The sequence below is a fragment of the Eptatretus burgeri genome, chromosome 6, assembly GCF_056783735.1.
Source record: "Eptatretus burgeri isolate ZD-2024b chromosome 6, Ebu_testis_v1, whole genome shotgun sequence".
In the NCBI taxonomy this organism is placed as follows: Eukaryota; Metazoa; Chordata; class Myxini; order Myxiniformes; family Myxinidae; genus Eptatretus; species Eptatretus burgeri.
In genome coordinates, this window is record NC_140966.1 from 112,241,246 (window position 1) to 112,260,469 (window position 19,224).

The 19,224-nt window shown below is 39.0% G+C and overlaps 1 protein-coding gene across 2 annotated transcripts in view; it reads right to left on the minus strand.

The window, feature by feature from the left end:
• Positions 1 to 1,049: 1,049 nt before the first annotated feature.
• The window catches only part of FIBIN (fin bud initiation factor homolog), a 42,272-nt gene continuing 24,097 nt past the window's right edge, over positions 1,050 to 19,224 (minus strand). For both annotated transcript variants that reach the window (XM_085886839.1, XM_085886838.1), the window contains exons 2-5: positions 3,595 to 3,739; positions 2,034 to 2,267; positions 1,722 to 1,916; positions 1,050 to 1,360 (exon numbers count right to left, since the gene is read on the minus strand). In XM_085886839.1, the coding sequence (XP_085742965.1) occupies positions 1,729 to 1,916; positions 2,034 to 2,267; positions 3,595 to 3,739 (567 nt within the window). In that variant the 3' untranslated portion in view covers positions 1,050 to 1,360; positions 1,722 to 1,728. The remainder of the gene's footprint in view (positions 1,361 to 1,721; positions 1,917 to 2,033; positions 2,268 to 3,594; positions 3,740 to 19,224) is intronic.

A 19,224-nucleotide genomic window follows, 5' to 3' on the forward strand; every position in this document is an offset into this window, starting at 1 on the left:
AAAAAAAATGTTGGAGAAAAGAACTATAACTCTGGCAGCACTGTTGACATCATATTTAATGAATAAGATATAAGGTTCACTTGAGTGACCCAGCAGTATTGGCGGCGGAGGTTTTGCACTCTCCCGAGTGCTCCCCCTCTAGTTTACATTGTGATAATCAACGCGTGAGTATTATTGTATTTTTTAGATTGTGATAATCAATGTTTGAGTATTATTGTATTTTTAGATTGTGATAATCAACGTGTGAGTATTGTTGTAGTTTTTTTAGATTGTGAAAATCAATGTGTGAGTAGTGTTGTAATTTTAGATTGTGATAATCAATGTTTGAGTATTATTGCATTTTTAGATTGTGATAATCAACGTGTGAGTATTGTATTTTTTTAGATTGTGATAATCAATGTATGAGTGTTATTGTATTTTTAGATTGAGATTATCAATGTTTGAGAAGGATTGTATTTTTTTAGATAATGATAATCAACGTGTGAGTATTATTGTATTTTTAGATGATAATAAATGTATGAGTATTATTGTATTTTTACATTGTGATAATCAATGTTTGAGTGGGATTGTATTTTTGGATTGTGATAATCAACGTGTGAGTATTATTGTATTTTTAGATGATAATAAATGTATGAGTATTATTGTATTTTTACATTGTGATAATCAATGTTTGAGTATTATTGTATTTTTGGATTGTGATGATCAACGTGTGAGTATTATTGTATTTTTTAGATTGTACTAATCCATGTGTGAGTATTATTGTATTTTTTAGATTGTGAGAATCAATGTATGCGTTTTGTTGTATTTTTAGATTGTGATAATCAGTGTATGAGTATTATTGTATATTTTGATTGTGATAATCAATGGATGAATATTATTGTATTTTTTGATGATATTATTCAGAAATAACCTCCCTTCGAATGGAGTTATTCCCTAGTTTCTGCTTTGAGTCAGGCAAAACCTTAATTTAGCCCTAATTCTTCAAGGAGTGGAAGATTGATCGATGGTTACTCACAGAAGCCCATGATAAAAAAATACCACGACAGAAAAGCCTTTGTGTATTTTTATATAGAAAGAAAGAAGAGAAGATCGGACAACATCCCCCCGGAGAAGTGCAACGACATTGTACACTGTTGCTCGGCACACATTGAACACGTGTGAAGACTGCGTGATGCAATCAGCCAGCTAAGCATGGGTAATGTGAGCGCAGTCGCCTTCCTTCCCCTCAGTGAAGTAAAGCTGGAGGTGTGGAGGCTGACTTCGCGACGTGGAATCCGACTCGGTGATGCAGACACCGACGACAATGCTGACGGGAAAATCGAGGAGTGGTTTCCACCATGGGATGACATCTCATGTCCGACTGAGGGAGGTGAGGGGGGGGTCAGTGGGGGTAGGGTCTGTAAGGTTAAAAGCTTTTAGCTCCTTAAGGATTGACCCCCCCTCGACACTTTGGCATTATATATATATATATATATATATATATATATATATATATATATATATATATATATATATATATATATATATATATATATATATATGATTATAGTGGGGTTACATTAAGGCCTGCCAGGCTGAATAAGCCCTAAAGTAGCTGTGCCAAAGTTCCACTGCATGTTGGCAGGGGTCAGGGATGAAGGGGGTCAATTAGTACCTGTAAATGTGTATTGGAGCTTACAGTACAGTGCTTAAAAAAAAGTTCCAGAATGACTGTGGTGTACCTCCTCTTCAATGTTGGGTCACGTGCCAATTCTCGACATAATCACGTAGCATATTTGCAAGTCGAGCTTCATTGACGATGGCCATGGACTCCACAGCAAGCATGTTGCTCGTGGTAGTTGCTGTGGTAGTGTGAACACCTGACATTGTATCATCCATGCTGTGTGCCCTCTCCACGAGCCCGAGCAGACCGAGTACTGTGGCACACAGCATAGCAAATGCATCTGTCAATGCCAAATGACACAACATAGCATGCCACACTCACCCAGTATCAATGATTACACGATAAACATATTGGAATGTAATAACCTTACCCATAATGCTTTGTTCTGGTGAGACTGTGGCATGGATATAGAGTTGGGCTTCCAACTCATCCAGGCCAACCTTAGCCATGGAAAACACAGGCCTCAGTTCAGATAACTCGTTCTGCAGGAAACTCTCGTAGCCGAGGGCGAGGCCCTCTGTGTCTTGCTGAGCCTGCACTCCGAGTGCTGCTAGTAAACTTGCTGATACTTGAAGATGATTACGAATTCTTGCCATTGTCTGTCCTGGTATACGATCACACCACATTTAACAGCTTAATTCATTTGGAGCCACTTTTACCCAGCACACTCACATAATCTACAGATCCCAGGGTAATTTGTCAGACTTTTTTTTTATCAGGTTGAATGTTCTTTTGCACTTGGTTAACACGAGAAACATGAGGCATTGGATTCTAATTAAGTCTTCAGGTTCTGTGTTACCAATAATATTAAATGTGGAATGCTGGATTCATTCAGGAAGTCGAGCAACAATCCAAAAACAGCAGATTCTTAGCCAGCTTGGCTGAAGTTTCCTCACTGGGGGGAAAAACTTGAAATTACTGAGAGGTCCTGTGGAACTGCATTAAATCTCCCAGGGATCCAAACAAATGATGTTCAATCCATTCACGGATGCTCTGTCTTTCATCAAGGCTTCATAAACACCCAAATATATTAAAACATTGATAGATGTCATAATGCTGTTTTTGTAACCAGACAAACAGCAACATCAGTTGGATTTGTAATGAACAGTTTGAAAAGTTTGTGACATGATGTCAGCCGTTACTGTCGATCATGAGTGCCCAGCTTTCCTTGACTTATCTTGCTGAGAACTTGGACATCCTTGAGTGTTTGTGGATGATGTTGAAACATTCCCTTGTGAGTTTCTAAGTTCTGAATGTGGTGACCACCGACTGCCCTGACCTGGCATTATCTCCAAGCGTCTCCAGTCTATCAGCCAGCAATTTGTGCACTGTGGAGTGAGGGTGCACCTTCAAAATACGTTTTCAGATAACTTTCATTTGAACTGCACCTTCTTCGCATAAAATTGGATGACACATCGAGGTTCAGTTTTAGGACTTGATTGACATTGGATGACAAGACAAACTTGTGGATCATATGATGTACTCTGTTACTCAATGTCGATGCTGCCAAAGCAGTTTTTTGGCAACGGTTATACTGGGTGGTCTGCCATTGCCTTCCCAACAGTAATTTGTTCAGGGTGCCGGCGATAGCTCACATACTCTTTGCGAAGGACAACGTGGGATATTTAACGTCCACCTTCAGGAAAAAAAAAATCAAGGTTCAAAGACGAGACGCCGAGTTTAATGTCCATTCGAGGAACGGCACACACATTGATTAATCACCCTGCCTGTGACACATCAGGGTGGCAGTTTATAGCTGGGTCAGGATTCAACCCCAGGCTGGACTGCTTAGAGGTGAGTGTGCTCACCTCGAGGCTATCCTGCCAACTAACAAGTAAAATGATTTGAAAAACACGGCTTTCGGGTACCAATGAATACCCCGTTCCCATGTTTAGTTACTTGTACTGCTAACATCAATAACATGAACTCACCCCATTGATGTCGGTTGGAAAGACCCATTGGCTTCAAGCGCCGCCCACTTAGATCAAACTCGAACTGACAACGATGGAAGTCCTCAGATTCAGGGTCAAACTCGCCATCCGGTACAAAGTAGTAATGCAGGGACTTGTTGATCATCTGCAGAAGTCACAGGCAGGACCAATCACATTGAAATTACAAAATAATCCTGGAAGTATTGTTTCATTTGAGCTAAAATGGCTCCTCGATCAACGTTCGAAGATGCATTCGGAGTTTGCAGAATTTAAAGTTGCAATTTTATTTTCTATTTTGTTTTTCAGTGAAAGTCAGCTTGGTGGAGATTTTTTTTTATGGTTTATTGAGTCTGAAGTAACATCGAGATTTACAAATTTTTAAGGTAGATCCTCGGTTTGTAAGTTTTTGTTTGTTTGTTTACAGAGACCAAGGCTCACACAATAACTTACACAGAGAAAATACAAAAATCAATGAGAAACACCTCCAGTCAATGGGCACTGAAAAAAAATATAATATTTAAATAAATCAACTCTTCCCATGCTCTTCCAGCTGAAGAAGCTGCATAAACTTCTTCCCAGAGAGTTTGAAACAGCAAAGGGCTTACCATGGTAAGCTTTCTTGGTTGCTTTATGCAGCTTCTTCGGCGACAAGAGCATGAGATGAGTCGATTTATTTATATAATCCGAGTTTTATTGATTAGGTGAGAGTTGATTGTTTCTTCCCTCCATTCACAGGTGAGGAATGTGGTTGGCTCTTTCTTCATCATTACTTGGTGAAAAATATTTTTTGCAAAGTATGTTGGTCTGTCGCGTTTGTCTGTCTTGTTTGTTTGTCTGCTTGTCATACGATTTTTGGTCGCAGTTTTCAAGCAATCGTTTTGAATTTTTTTTTTGCATGTGTTGGTGATGGCCAAGGATGGCAACACTAAATTTTGGTGAGGATCCAAATATGAAAATTTTAAAAGTGATTCTTCACCATTGAGAAATGGGGCCAAAAACGATATATAGAACAATATCTCAAAAGGTTTTGGATGGATTCACACGAAACTTGGTGGACAGGTCGGGGTTCCACGACGAATAATTGATTCAATTTTGGTGAAGATCCGAATCTCGATCTGGATACAAGAATTATTTAATTTTCAACCGATTCTTCACCACTGAGAGATGGGGCCAAAAGTATGTATCACATGAGATCTCAAAGTTATGAAAAACATAGGTGGATGAGTTGGATCGGTGACAAGAACAAATAGTGGGGCAGATAACAGCAATTTTTGAGAGGAATCGTGCAAATGATGATACAAGCATCATATTTGGCACGTTTGTTCTCCAAGGGATTCTAATCAAATCTGCCTGATTGGCCATTAGAAAATCCAAATTTTTGGGCAGATTTGATCAGAAAGCCCTGCAGAATATAAATGCCAAATTTGATACTTGTATCATAATTTGCACGATTTTTAGCTCGCCTGTTCGAAGAACAGAGAGCTATAGCAATACCCCCCGGCGTGAGCGTCAGCGTGAAAATGTTAATTTTTGGTGAATGTTATTTTTTCCTTTCTAATGTTTTTGTCCACCACACTATTTTTTAGACTCCCGATATATATATATATATATATATATATATATATATATATATATATATATATATATATATATATTTATATATATATATATATATATATTTATATATATATATATATATATATATATATATATATATATATATATATATATATATATATATATATATATATATATATATATATATATATATATATATATATATATATATATATATATATATATATATATATATATATATATATATATATATATATATATATATATATATATATATATATATATATATATATATATATATATATATATATATATTTATATATATATATATATATATATATATATATTTATATATATATATATATATATATATATATATATATATATATATATATATATATATATATATATATATATATATATATATATATATATATATATATATATATATATATATATATATCATTTTATATATTGATATATATATATATATATATATATATATATATATATATATATATATATATATATATATATATATATATATATATATATATATATATATATATATATATATATATATATATATATATATATATATACATATATATATATATATACATATATATATATATATATATATATATATATATATATATATATCTATATATATATATATATATACATATATATATATATATACATACATATATATATATATATATATATATATATATATATATATATATATATATATATATATATATATATATATATATATATATATATATATATATATATATATATATATATATATATATATATATATATATATATATATATATATATATATATATATATATATATATATATATATATATATATATATATATATATATATATATATATATATATATATATATATATATATATATATATATATATATATATATATATATATATATATATATATATATATATATATATATATATATATATATATATATATATATATATATATATATATATATATATATATATATATATATATATATATATATATATATATATATATATATATATATATATATATATATATATATATATATATATATATATATATATATATATATATATATATATATATATATATATATATATATATATATATATATATATATATATATATATATATATATATATATATATATATATATATATATATATATATATATATATATATATATATATATATATATATATATATATATATATATATATATATATATATATATATATATATATATATATATATATATATATATATATATATATATATATATATATATATATATATATATATATATATATATATATATATATATATATATATATATATATATATATATATATATATATATATATATATATATATATATATATATATATATATATATATATATATATATATATATATATATATATATATATATATATATATATATATATATATGATGGCATATAATGTGATTCCGTCCATCCGTCTGTCTCTGTCTGTCCGTCCATCCATTCTTGTCCGCACTCTAACTCCCAAAGTTTTCAACTTTCACATTTCATATTTGGTACATAGGTACAGACTGTGGAGACGGTGTGTAGCGACATACGGTCGTCATCTAAAGTGGTTGCCATGGCAACCAGGATGCTGTTTTCCATCCGTTCCTGTCCACACTCTAACTCCCAAAGTTTTCAACTTTCACGTTTCATATTTGGTACATAGGTACAGATTCTGGAGGCGGTGTGTCACGACATACGATCGTCATTTAAAGTGGTTGCCATGGCAACCAGGATGCTGTTTTCCATCCGTTCATGTCCGCACTCAAACTCCCAAAGTTTTAAACTTTCACGTTTCATATTTGGTATATAGGTACAGACTGTGGAGACGGTGTGTAGCGACATACGGTCGTCATCTAAAGTGGTTGCCATGGCAACCAGGCTGCTGTTTTCCATCCGTTCCTGCCCGCACTCTAACTCCCAAAGTTTTCAACTTTCACGTTTCATATTTGGTACATAGGTACAGATTGTGGAGACGGTGTGTCACGACATACGTTCATCATCTAAAGTGGCTGCCATGGCAACCAGGATGCTGTTTTCCATCCGTTCCTTTCTGCACTCTAACTCCCAAAGTTTTCAACTTTTACGTTTCATATTTGGTACATAAGTACAGACTGTGGAGATGGTGTGTCGCGACATACGTTCGTCATCTAAAGTGGTTGCCTTTGGCAACCAGGATGCTGTTTTCCATGTAGTAGCACAATTCTGTATATACCTTCTTGTTCGGGCGTTTCTTGTGCTCACTTGCACTCTTGTTACTGATTACAATATACAAATACATATATTGCTTTAAAATTATTTGGATCAGACTTCACTGCAATGCTTTATAAAAAATATTAATTATTTGACAAGTCTTTTAAAAACAATAAATGTATAAACAGGCGAGCATTGGGTGTCTTTGACACCAACTCTGGTTCTACTATCTACTGCACTAAAACTGATTCGATTTTGGTTCAGGCCCGGATTCAGATCCGACCGAGCAGTGCATTATAAAATGGAAACTATTCAGTCTGGCATAGGTATGTGCCCTCCCGAGTGCCATTCCGTTTCGCCAAGTGTCACTCTACGAGTGATTAAAAAAAAAAATTATATATTGACTGCTTTCGTCATTTGCATGTGGTACATGCTTGGGAGCCTCATTGGTATGCATTTCCTTCTGCGCTATCGCTGATGATTCGCCAACAAGCAATGAAACCAATCCAGCAGCTGATGGGTTGTGTAGCATTGGGATTCTTATGTGTGTCCGATGTGTGAACGTCTTTATAGCTGTGGAGGAACTCTGGGAAGGGTTTGAAACAGCAAAGGTCTTACCTTGATAGGCTTTCTTGGTTGCTTTATACAGCTTCTTCAGCTGGAAGTGCTTGAGAGGAATCAATTTATTTATATAATCCGAGCCATCTGGGTTAAAGTGATTATGTGAGAGCTGATTGGTTATTCTCTCCCTTCACTGGTTTCAGATGTGGGTGGATATTTCTTTATCTAGATAGAAACATACATACATATCAGACGCACCTCCTGACTGTTGTGGTGAGCATCACTGCGGATTCTGTCTCACATGGTAAAACTGCATAATCTGCAATGAACAACTGTCCGTCTGCCACCCAGACGATTGTTCCCGCGAATGCAAACCATTCAACCAGAAGTCATGTGATGCAATCGGCAGGTAAATCGAAACATGTGGAGTGTAACGAACACTCCCTGATTTCCATTGGACATAGTCCTACACCAAAGTGTTTTTTTTTTTTTTTTTTTTTTTTTTTTTTTTTTTTTTTTTTTTTGTATACCTTGGTCGAGGCTCGTATGAGAGCTAACACACAACTCACAGCAAGGAGGCATGAGACAAGAGGGGTGGGAGTGGGAGGGACAAAACATTGGGGAACAGACACAGGTGAACTGTGGAAGGGAGAGGGATGGGGATGGGACGGGGAACATGGCGAGGAGAAGATGGACATTACAGGGACTTTCAGGAAGGAAAGCAGGAGAATTGAAGGAAGTGGGCTTGGGTGGATTATCGGGGGTAGAAAAGATCGAGGATTTGGATGGGGGAAGATAAGAGGTGGTGGTGAACAGCTGTTTTGAAAGCCTGGAGGGAAGAATGGGAAAGAATAGAGTGAGGAAGTTTATTCCAAAGGCGGGAAAAAAGAGGAATGAAAGAGTGAAGATGAGCAGTGATTCGTGATTTTGGTAGTTTTACCAGAAGGGGGTTGTTGGCGGACCTTGAGCGCCCTGTGGAAATGTGGTTGGGACAAATCGCAGAGAGAGCAGGGGGGCAAGGCTGGAGAGGAGTCGGTAGAAGACAGAAAGACCACCGACCAACCTGCGGTGATTGAGTGAGAGGCCCAAAGACTCAGCTTCATTGCGGGAGATGCCAATGATCTTAAAAGCCCTGGTTTCGACAGCGTGAAGTCGAGAAAGGTGGAAGGCAGGAGCACCAGCCCAGAGGGGAGAGCAGTACTCCATCAGGCTACGGACAAAAGCTTTGTAAGTAGTCAGGAGCTCAAGAGGGCCGAGGAAGGACTTTGCACGACGGAGGATTCCCAGTCGGCGACTGGCTTTTGAGGCGAGGTTGGAAATGTGACTTTCCCAGGAAAGGTCATGGCAGATAGTGAGACCCAGAAGCTTGAAAGAAAAGACTTCTTCCAGAGGATTGTTGAGAAAGTGGATGGGGGGGGTTTGTAAACGGTCCTTTCGAAGAGACATAGTGAGAGTGTGAGATTTGTGTGGATTGAAAGACATGTTCCACGTGTTGGACCAGTTTGTGATTTTATCCAGATCTGCAGTGAGCGAAGAAGCTGCTGCTTGCCGGTCTGAGGGATGACAGATGGTACGGCAGAGGGTGGAGTCATCGGCAAAGAGAAATAGAGGATTTTCCAGAGAGTCCGAGAGATCATTGATGAGTCACCTCCAATCCAGAGGCTTCGGCCCGGTGACTGTCAAAAAGACAAATATTACATGGTCAAAATCAGTTAGACGTCAAGCAGAGCTGCCTATCTGGACTTCGGGATAATTTGCTCTCATCAGGACAATATACCGATAAATATCTAACCAATGATGACCACATTCGTCGTTTAAACATCAGACATCCGGACATATATAAACACTGCCTGGACGTGTCTAAAGCCAAGCTGTCCAGAGACATACACTGCTCTGACAGGTCAGGAGACAAACTCCTGTCCAGACACATCCGGAGACAAATACCATTCGGACAAGTCTGTAGACAAACCGTGCCCAGACATGTCCAGAGACAAACACCGTTCAGACTTAACCAGTGTGTGAATATGGAGAGATGGAACGAGATGTGGGGGTCGGGGAGGTCGCAGAGAGAATATTGTTCCGAATTTGGGAATTCGATTGCACACAACATACAGGTTCCTTTAGTCAACTATGTCGATAAGTGCTTGTTCCCGAGATAGCTCACCTTCCATTGTTTAAATGTTCAGAAATCGATTTGATGCGCTGCGGATCGATTTAATAGTTAGGGAACGAACAATGGAGACATCTCTCCCCCTCTTCTGCGAAGAGCAAGAAGAACCCTGCCGTCCCGTGACTCATGATGTCAACAACTCCCTCCCACCTGTGGCTGAGCGGGGGATGGAGCACGAGGGCATGAGTCATGAGTGACGCCGGGAGCGGGGGAAGGGCGGGAGAAGGATAAGGACGAGATCCTTTCTTTGTTCTTGAGGAGTAAGCTTTTTGCTTCGGCAGAGTAGTCGTTCAGCAGACCTTCGGGTCCTGTTTGGCTTGGGTTAAGGTTGAGGCCTTCGGAAGCTTTTTGCTTCGGCTGGCTCAGTGAGCTTCGGCTGTCTCAGTGAGCTTCGGCTGAGGCCAAGCTCGGGAGGATTTTTGGAGGCCTTTTGCTTTGGTGGTTCAGGGAGCTTCTGCTTCTGCTTGGTTCGGGAGAGCTTTTGCTTCCAGCTGCTTTGTTTTGGAAGGAAGTTGAGCCAGTTGCTCGGCTTGAGCTGTGAATGGTGGCTTCTTCTTCTTCTTGGTTCGTGGAGCTCTTTGTTCTCCATTTTGGTTCCCGGCTTGGTGCGACTCATCGACCTCTTCGTGGAGGTGGTTCCTCGGGGAAGCGACGCATCGACGGGAAGGATCGGCGCCTCGTCTCACCAGCACGTGTTGAGGAGCGAGGGAAGGATCGCGGCTCGGCGATTGGATCCAGCTCGCTCTCGCTGGAGCCCGGGTCCGAACAACTTGAAGACCACACGACCACACGAGGTGGAGAGGTTCGAGATAGGTTCTGGGTTTCAGCTCACCAGTCCTCCGAGCTGGAACTCGTTCTTAAAGGCCTCTGCTACCATTTATTGGGTGTGTGTGCGTACGTGTGTCCGTGGGCCCGTCTAATAAGTAGAAACTGCTGTTAAGTGCAAATGACTGAACATAATAAGTCGACGGTTGTAGTTCTTTTGTCGTGCTTTTGTTGCTTGTATAATTGCATACGTGTTTTGCCTTGTTTAATTGCATACGTGCTTTATTATAATAAATGTCCTTGTGTGAATATAAACCTGTTCGTTGCGTCCATTCCCTCATTGAACTGCCCCATCTTGCACTCGGAATCTTCTTCTTCCTCTTTCGGCTTGCTCCCGTTAGGGGTCGCCACAGCGGACCAACTGTCTCCATTTCGCTCTCCTCGACCGATCCGGTATGGAAATTCGTTTTGTTGTCCGCATAATGATTTGGCATAGGTTTTTACGCCGGATGCCCTTCCTGACGCAACCCTGGTCGCCTCTTACGACACACAGGGATATGGTACACCTATTCTAACCGGGGCATACACCGGGCCCAGTACAACTGGTGCTCATTTCGCCGACCTCGGAAGGATGGCAGGCTGAGTCAACCCCCTGGTGTTTTCGACTTGGTTCATATATATATTTATATACATATATATATTTATATACATATATATATATATATATATATACATTATATATATACATATACATATATATATATATATATATATATATATATATATATATATATATATATATATTAATTCAGAGCCTGGTGTTGGCGCAGTGGTTAGGGCAGCGGCTTGGGACCCAAGAGGTCCTGAGTTCAAGCCCCGTTGGGCCACTGAATTAATACACCAGGGGGTTGACTCAGCCTGTCATCCTTCCGAGGTCGGCGAAATGAGTACCAGTATACTGGGCCGGTGTATACCCCGGTTAACATAGGTGTACCTTATCCCTGTGTCGTAAGAGGCGACCAGGGTTGCGTCAGGAAGGGCATCCGGCGTAAAACATGTGCCAAATCACGATGCGGATCATACGGATGATCCGCTGTGGCGACCCCTCACGGGAGCAGCTGAAAGAAGAAGAAGAAGATATATATATTAATTCAGTGTCCCAACGGGGCTTGAACTCAGGACCTCTTGGGTCCCAAGCCACTGCCCTTACCACTGCGCCAACACCAGGCTTAACTTGCATCTTGCACTCGGAATATAGTTGATTTTTAAATAGCCGGTAAAGTGATCGGGTCCAACGGGACTGCGCGATAATACCCTGCTCGGTTATCCCAAAAGGAAGCGAGCTGCTTAAGCGACTCGTTTCCAAGTGGTCCCGTTGAGGTACAATCTCTCGGTAACCTACCCGCGTGAATAATTAGGTAAATCGAAGATTTGGCGATCGGACCCTGTCACGCGGGTAGAGTATGGACAAGGTTGTGGTGTGGTTAAAATAAAAACACACCCGTGACTGGTCTCTGGCGTTGATCCGGAAAGCCGCGACTGGATTGTCCGTTTGGTGGGTGAAGCGACCGCTATTGGTTTGACGCGGTCGTTCGCACTCCGGGCGGGCATGACTTCTCCAACAATATGTTATGCTTTATGAAAACACACAAACACACACACACACACACACACACACACACACACACACACACACACACACACACACACACACACACACACACACACACACACACACACACACACACACACACACACACACACACACACACACACACACACACACACACGTGCTTGGCCAAGATGGGCAATTTTTGGGGGAATGGGCAGGTTGGAGGCGGTGGAATTACCAATTGCAGTAATTACTGCAAATAACCTAGAAACCATGAGTAGCTTTCCCTAAAAACACAACGTTGCATTTTTCTAGACGTTTCGGGAGATGTTCACAAACATTAATCTTTATAAACAGCTGCGTGTGACGGGTGGAATAAAAATTGGCTCAGTAACTTAGAAAACATGTTAATACAGCAAATGGCTTGGAAATCGGGTGTTATTTCACAACTCGCTCAGAATGACGGAGCACGATCCACTCGCTCAGGGTGATGGAGCACGATCCACTCGCTCAGGGTGATGGAGCACGAACCACTCGCTCAGGGTGATGGAGCACGAACCACTCGCTCAGGGTGATGGAGCACGAACCATTCACTCAGGGTGATGGAGCATGAACCACTCACTCAGGGTGGCGGAGCGCGAACCACTTGTTCAGGGTGGTGGAGCGCGAACCACTCGTTCAGGGTGGTGGAGCGCGAACCACTTGTTCAGGGTGGCGGAGCGCGAACCACTCATTCAGGGTGGTGGAGTGCGAACCACTCGCTCAGGATGGTGGAGCACGAACCACTCGCTCAGGATGTGGGAGCACGAACAACTCGCTCAGGATGTGGGAGCATGAACCACTCGCTCAGGATGTGGGAGCATGAACCACTCGCTGAGGATGGCGGAGCACAAACCACTCGCTCAGGGTGACGGAGCACGAACAACTAGCTCAGGGTGGCGGAGCACGAACAACTTGCCCGGGATGGCGGAGCACGAACCACTCCCTCAGGATGGCAAAGCACAAACCACTCGCTCAGGATTTTAACTTGATCAATCACACGGTACATTGTTTGCTGTCCGCGCAAATGTTACAACTGTGTTTTAAAACATCTATGTTTCACCAGATTTGCTTTGATGCTCTGTACAGTACCTCATGAAACCTCCGAAAATATAGACACAGATCTGGCAGACGCTATGCATAGACAGTCCCTCTGGGGGACAGGGCACGATGTCAAGCATTGAATGCATTAATCATATAGCTCAATGAAGCTGGTTAATTTTGGCATATACCTAAATTTTTTGTTCACTCAATATAAATCTCCAAAAAGTAAACAAAGATAAGTTTAATGATTTGGAAATTGTACATTTTCTTGTGTATATGTGGAGAAGGAGGGGACATGGCTTTGCTTGCTGAACGTAAATCAGTCTGTCACCTAAGTTACAACACTTGTTATTTCTTTAAATTATCAGATTTCAAAAGTTATTTAATCTGGACAATATCCAATCCTCAAAACCGAAATAATATTTCGAAGATATATTTAATTAGTCCGTGAGAGTACATCGTGGAAAATTGCATCATATGATGCATGAAATTGCTCCAAACTCCTTATTTGAAAACTATAGTACTTACAAAGGTGATGTTTGCAGAGATTCGTAGTTATGATGAACAGGCATTCGATAATATGAGTGAGGAAAGTGAGAAAAAAATAACTTTATCGTTAAGAAATCGTTGCGGCCTGTTCCAAGTCAGGGCACGGTTGAGGAGGCCTAAAATCATGGCGGCTTTAGACCCCAGCGAGGTTACCTTGGACACGCCTTAAAACCCCATCGAGAGCGATGATCGAGGAGGCACCTGATGAAGGATATAATTAAATAAGGCCATTAATTGTCCTCAAAAGGGGTGTTTTAATTAACCCAAACCAATTTTCACTCTTGCACTTCCTTGGACTTTTCTTGGTATTCGTGTAAAGTTTCAGGCTGCTCGGATTTATAGTTTTGGAGTTATGGACAGACACACACACATTTATTATTATGGATGTATGTATGTATATATAATGATGAAGCCAACAACAGAAGAAAACAAAACCAGCTGTTTGAAAATCACCTGATAAGATTCTCCAGAGAATGAGGGAAATGGAAGCAGAATGCATCAATTGCCCCCAAAAAACATAAACGAGAAAAATTCCGGAAAGTCATTTATGAAGACCGAAACGAATATAATTTATTCTTCAAATGAGAATAACGAAAGTTCACAACTTAGTCCATGAAATGTGATCCTTTACCGAAGTGCAGGTGAATACTTGGAGTCCTGCGAGGATTCCATTCCACATTTTGTAAATCACAAATGGAGATTACAACAGACTGGAGAATGTGCGAAATGGGAAGACTGAGAAAACAAAAAGCAAGCAAGAAGAGGAGAGTATAAAAATGAGGGGGAAAAGAACATTTGCAGACTAAGGGGGTCTTGTCTTGGAAGTCTCACACTTCTGAAGGAGTAGCAGCAGACCTATGACATGTTTTGAATGTTTCTGTGGCTGAGAACCATTCAAGTACAGGTCACCACTCCATCACATGGTGCTGTTTTGATGAGTTATGGCAGGAAGGTTTACTTTGGCCAGGGTACTGACATATAATGGCATTATTTTTGAATGGCACCGTGGGATCTTGAACATCAACCGCTGAATGCTCGCAGACAGAAAACCCAGATTAATATTCTTCTGATGGATGAAATGCTCATTGGTGCAAATTACCGACCCATGAATCATCAAAGTAATAGTTTATAGTTGGGTTGGGAATCAAACCTCGGCTCGATGGCTCAAAGGCACTGTGCTACCTCTTCGTTTTCTTGTCAGCCTTACATGAAGGGGGAGTGGAATTAAGATGAAGAAACATGTAGGTATAGATGGGGCTGGAGGAATTAGGGGGAATGAAAATAGATAAAGGTGAAGTTGGAGTTTGACAGTGAGAAAGGGTGAGCTGCCACGTTGTACAGTGTTGTTCCTCACAACAAGCTTTCACATATTGAAAGACACTTCCTTGAATGGGGAAAAATGTGTGCAGGAGTGAAGGTTTGCAGAGTTGAGAGTAAGATCGATGTTTGTGGCGTTTAAGGCAAATTGATGTCCATGAAGTGTACGACGTACTCTTGATAAAAGTTTCATGAAGTTCTAATAACTCAATGTTTATGGTGTTTAAGGGACAATCAAGGTTCATTAAGTTAAAATGTGAAGTTTATCATGACAATCCGATATTTATGGTGTTTAAGGTACAATCGATGTTCATAACATTAAAATGTGAAGGTTAAGGTACAATTAAGGTTCATTGTCCCTTAAACTTCACATTTTAACTTCATGAACCTTGATTAAGTTAAAATGTGAAGTTTAAGGTGTAATCAAGCATCGTGAAGTTAATATGTGAAGTTTAAGGTATGATCAAGGATCATGAAGTAAAAATGTGAAGTGTAATCAAGCATCATGAAGTTAATATGTGAAGTTTAAGGTATAATCAAGGTTCATGAAATTTATAATAACAACCTGATGTTTATGGTATTTAAGAAACAATCGAAGTTCATGACATTAAAATGTGAATTTGAAGGTACAATCAAGGTTCCCAATAACTTATGTTTATGGTGTTTTAGGTCCACTCAAGGTTTATGAAGTTAAAATGTGAAGTTCAAGGTGCAATCAAGAATTGTGAAGTTTAAGGTATAATCAAGGATCGTAACATTTAAGGTAAAATCAAGGTTGACAAAGTTCTAATAACTCAATGTTTATGGTGTTTAAGGTACAATCAAGGTTCATGAAGTTAAAATGTGAAGTTCATCATGACAATCCGATATTTATGGTGTTTCAGGTACAATCGACGTTCATGACATTAAAATGTGAAGGTCAAGGTACAATTAAGGTTCATTGTACCTTAAACTTTATATTTTAACTTAATCAAGGTTCATGAAGTTAAAATGTGAAGTTTAAGGTGTAATCAATCATCATGAAGTTAATATGTGAATTTAAGGTATAATCAAGGTTCATGAAGTTAAAATGTGGTTTATAATAACAACCTGACGTGTATGGAATTTAAGGTGCAATCAAAGTTCATGACATTAAAATGTGGATTTGAAGGTACATTCAAGGTTCTAATAACTTGATGTTTCTGGTGTTTAAGGTCCACTCAAGGTTTATGAAGTTAAAATGTGAAGTTGAAGGTGCAATCCAGAATCGTGAAGTTAAAATGTGAAGTTGAAGGTGTAATCAAAGATAAGGAAGTTAAAATGTGAAGTTTAAGGTAAAATCAAGGTTGAGAAAGTTATAATAACTCAATGTTTATGGTATTTACGGTACAATCAAGGTTCATGAAGTTGAAATGTGAAATTTATCGTACAATCAATTATAACATTGCTTTTTGTGTTTAACCATAATCCAAACATATTTACAACTGAATCTTACCAACTGGTGTCTTTTCGGACTCACCTCAATGCCATTCAATTTCACTGAATCTGATAAAGTTTCATAGCAATGACGAAACAGGGCCTTTTTGTGATGGTCAACAAACATTAAAAAAATAAAAATAAAAAAAATTAACATGCCAACGGGGTCTTTTATAACCCAAATTTTGAAGCACTAAATCTCATTCCTTCTGCTGAAGTTTTACCTCAATGACCATACGAATATTGATTGAATGATGTTTTATTGATAATGCAAACAAACACAAGGAAATAAATAAATAAAGAAAGAAATAAAACACAACACAGCAATCCAAATGCAAATTGAAAAGATGTTTATTCAGAGTCAAAATAAGATCTTCAAACAATACATCCACCAAGTGTATTCCATGCCAACCTACAAGCAATTGTCACAGGCAATGTGTTTCAAACACTGTGGGTAGGACAAACAGGCTGGTTACATCATGTGCACTCCAATTTGACTGTTTTGTCTGCACCACGACGACACGGGTGGAATCTGTTTTTTTTCTTCCTCTGCTGCTGTTCTTCCCCTCCATCGATTGGCTTCCCTGTTTGTCTAACACAACAATGTCAATCATTACAGGGGTCAGAAATAAGGAAAAACAGGCACATCGAGCTTCTCTTGTTATGCCTGGAGGCCTTCTAATTATATCTCGTTTCTGGCATTGTCCAACAGCTGGGGGGATCTTTTTGCCACACAGTCCCATTTCTAGCAAGTATTTCTTTATCGACTGCAGCAGGCAGTACCTGGGGTAATCGTCCTCACCCACGGCCATGTCCTCTAATCTGTCCTTGACGTTGAGCATGGTTATGAAAACGACCATGACTACGATGTCTTCCACGCTGTTCGTTCTCATCGACGTTGGACGTTACACGTTACATTGTCTCGAGACGAAACAGCCTGAGCGGCTGAGGGAGGACTCGAGCAGCAATCGCATGATCATCATCGGAGGCCAAATTTTCTGAACAATCACTTTGGTTGTCCAGATGTTGCAAAACAAGTTGGAGCACTTCTTCTGCAGTGAACCTTTCTGCGCTTCCCCTCTCAGCCATAAATCACTGCAAGTAGAATATTTCTACTTAGTTACTGGCACAAAAACAAGTGTAAAGTTAGTAAACTCACGAGAGCAAAAAGGATGAACTCACCTCAACAAAACGGGATTAGAGCAATGAAGTCCTGAGCTGTCGGTGCCTATTTATCTGTCCTCCCAAAAAGGATGATGGGAAAGAGAAATTACAGAAAGAGAAAGTAGAGTGTAACACAAAGGCAGTGATGAAGCCAGCAAAGACTCCTCACTGAGCACACTCATTTTATGCAAAACAGTGATTCGTGCAAAACAATAATCAGGTAACGTTTGCAGAGCAATCCTGCTGAGTACCTGCTCAAGCAATGCTGAAAGTAAGGCACACTGTAGTTAACTGACAATAGGGGGAGAGAAGTGGTAAAGTGAGCAAAAACCTTCCTGCTGGCGTCATTGATTGAGTGGACTGAGTTTAGAGTACCTGCTTGATATAAATATGTGAAGTAATCATGTACACACCAAAAAAAAAAAAATGAACCTAAACAACTGGGGTCTTTTTGGACACAAGAAAGGACTTGCTTGTAACTCTGTGCAACAATGTGGGATCTTAAAACATCATCGATACTGTATTTATTAATGGCATATATTGGTAAACTAATTAATAAAACATGAAATTCATCATGTAAATTATCTCATCTCTTCCTATCCAGGCTGGAGTTCCTCAAGACAGTGTTCTGGGTCCTGTTCTTTTTCTAGTTTTCATCAATGATCTCTTTGACTCTCTGGAAAATCCTCTGTTTCTTTGCTGATGACTCCACCCTCTGCCATCCCATCTGTCATCCCTCAGACCGGCAAGCAGCAGTTTCTTCGCTCTCCACAGATCTGGATAAAACTACAAGCTGTTCAAACACTTGGAACATGACTTTCAATCCTGAAAAATCTAACACTCACAATGTCTCTCCAAAAGGACCGTCTGGAATCCCCCCCCCCCTTTCCTCCAAATCCACTTTCTCAACCACCCTCTTGAAGTTTGGTCTCTCAAGATTTTGGGTGTCACCACCTGCCATGATCTTTCCTGGGAAAGCCACATTTCCAAGCTGGCCTCCAAAGCCAGTCACTGACTGGACATTCTCTGTTGTGCAAAGGCCTTCCTTGGCACACCTGAGCTCTAAACCACA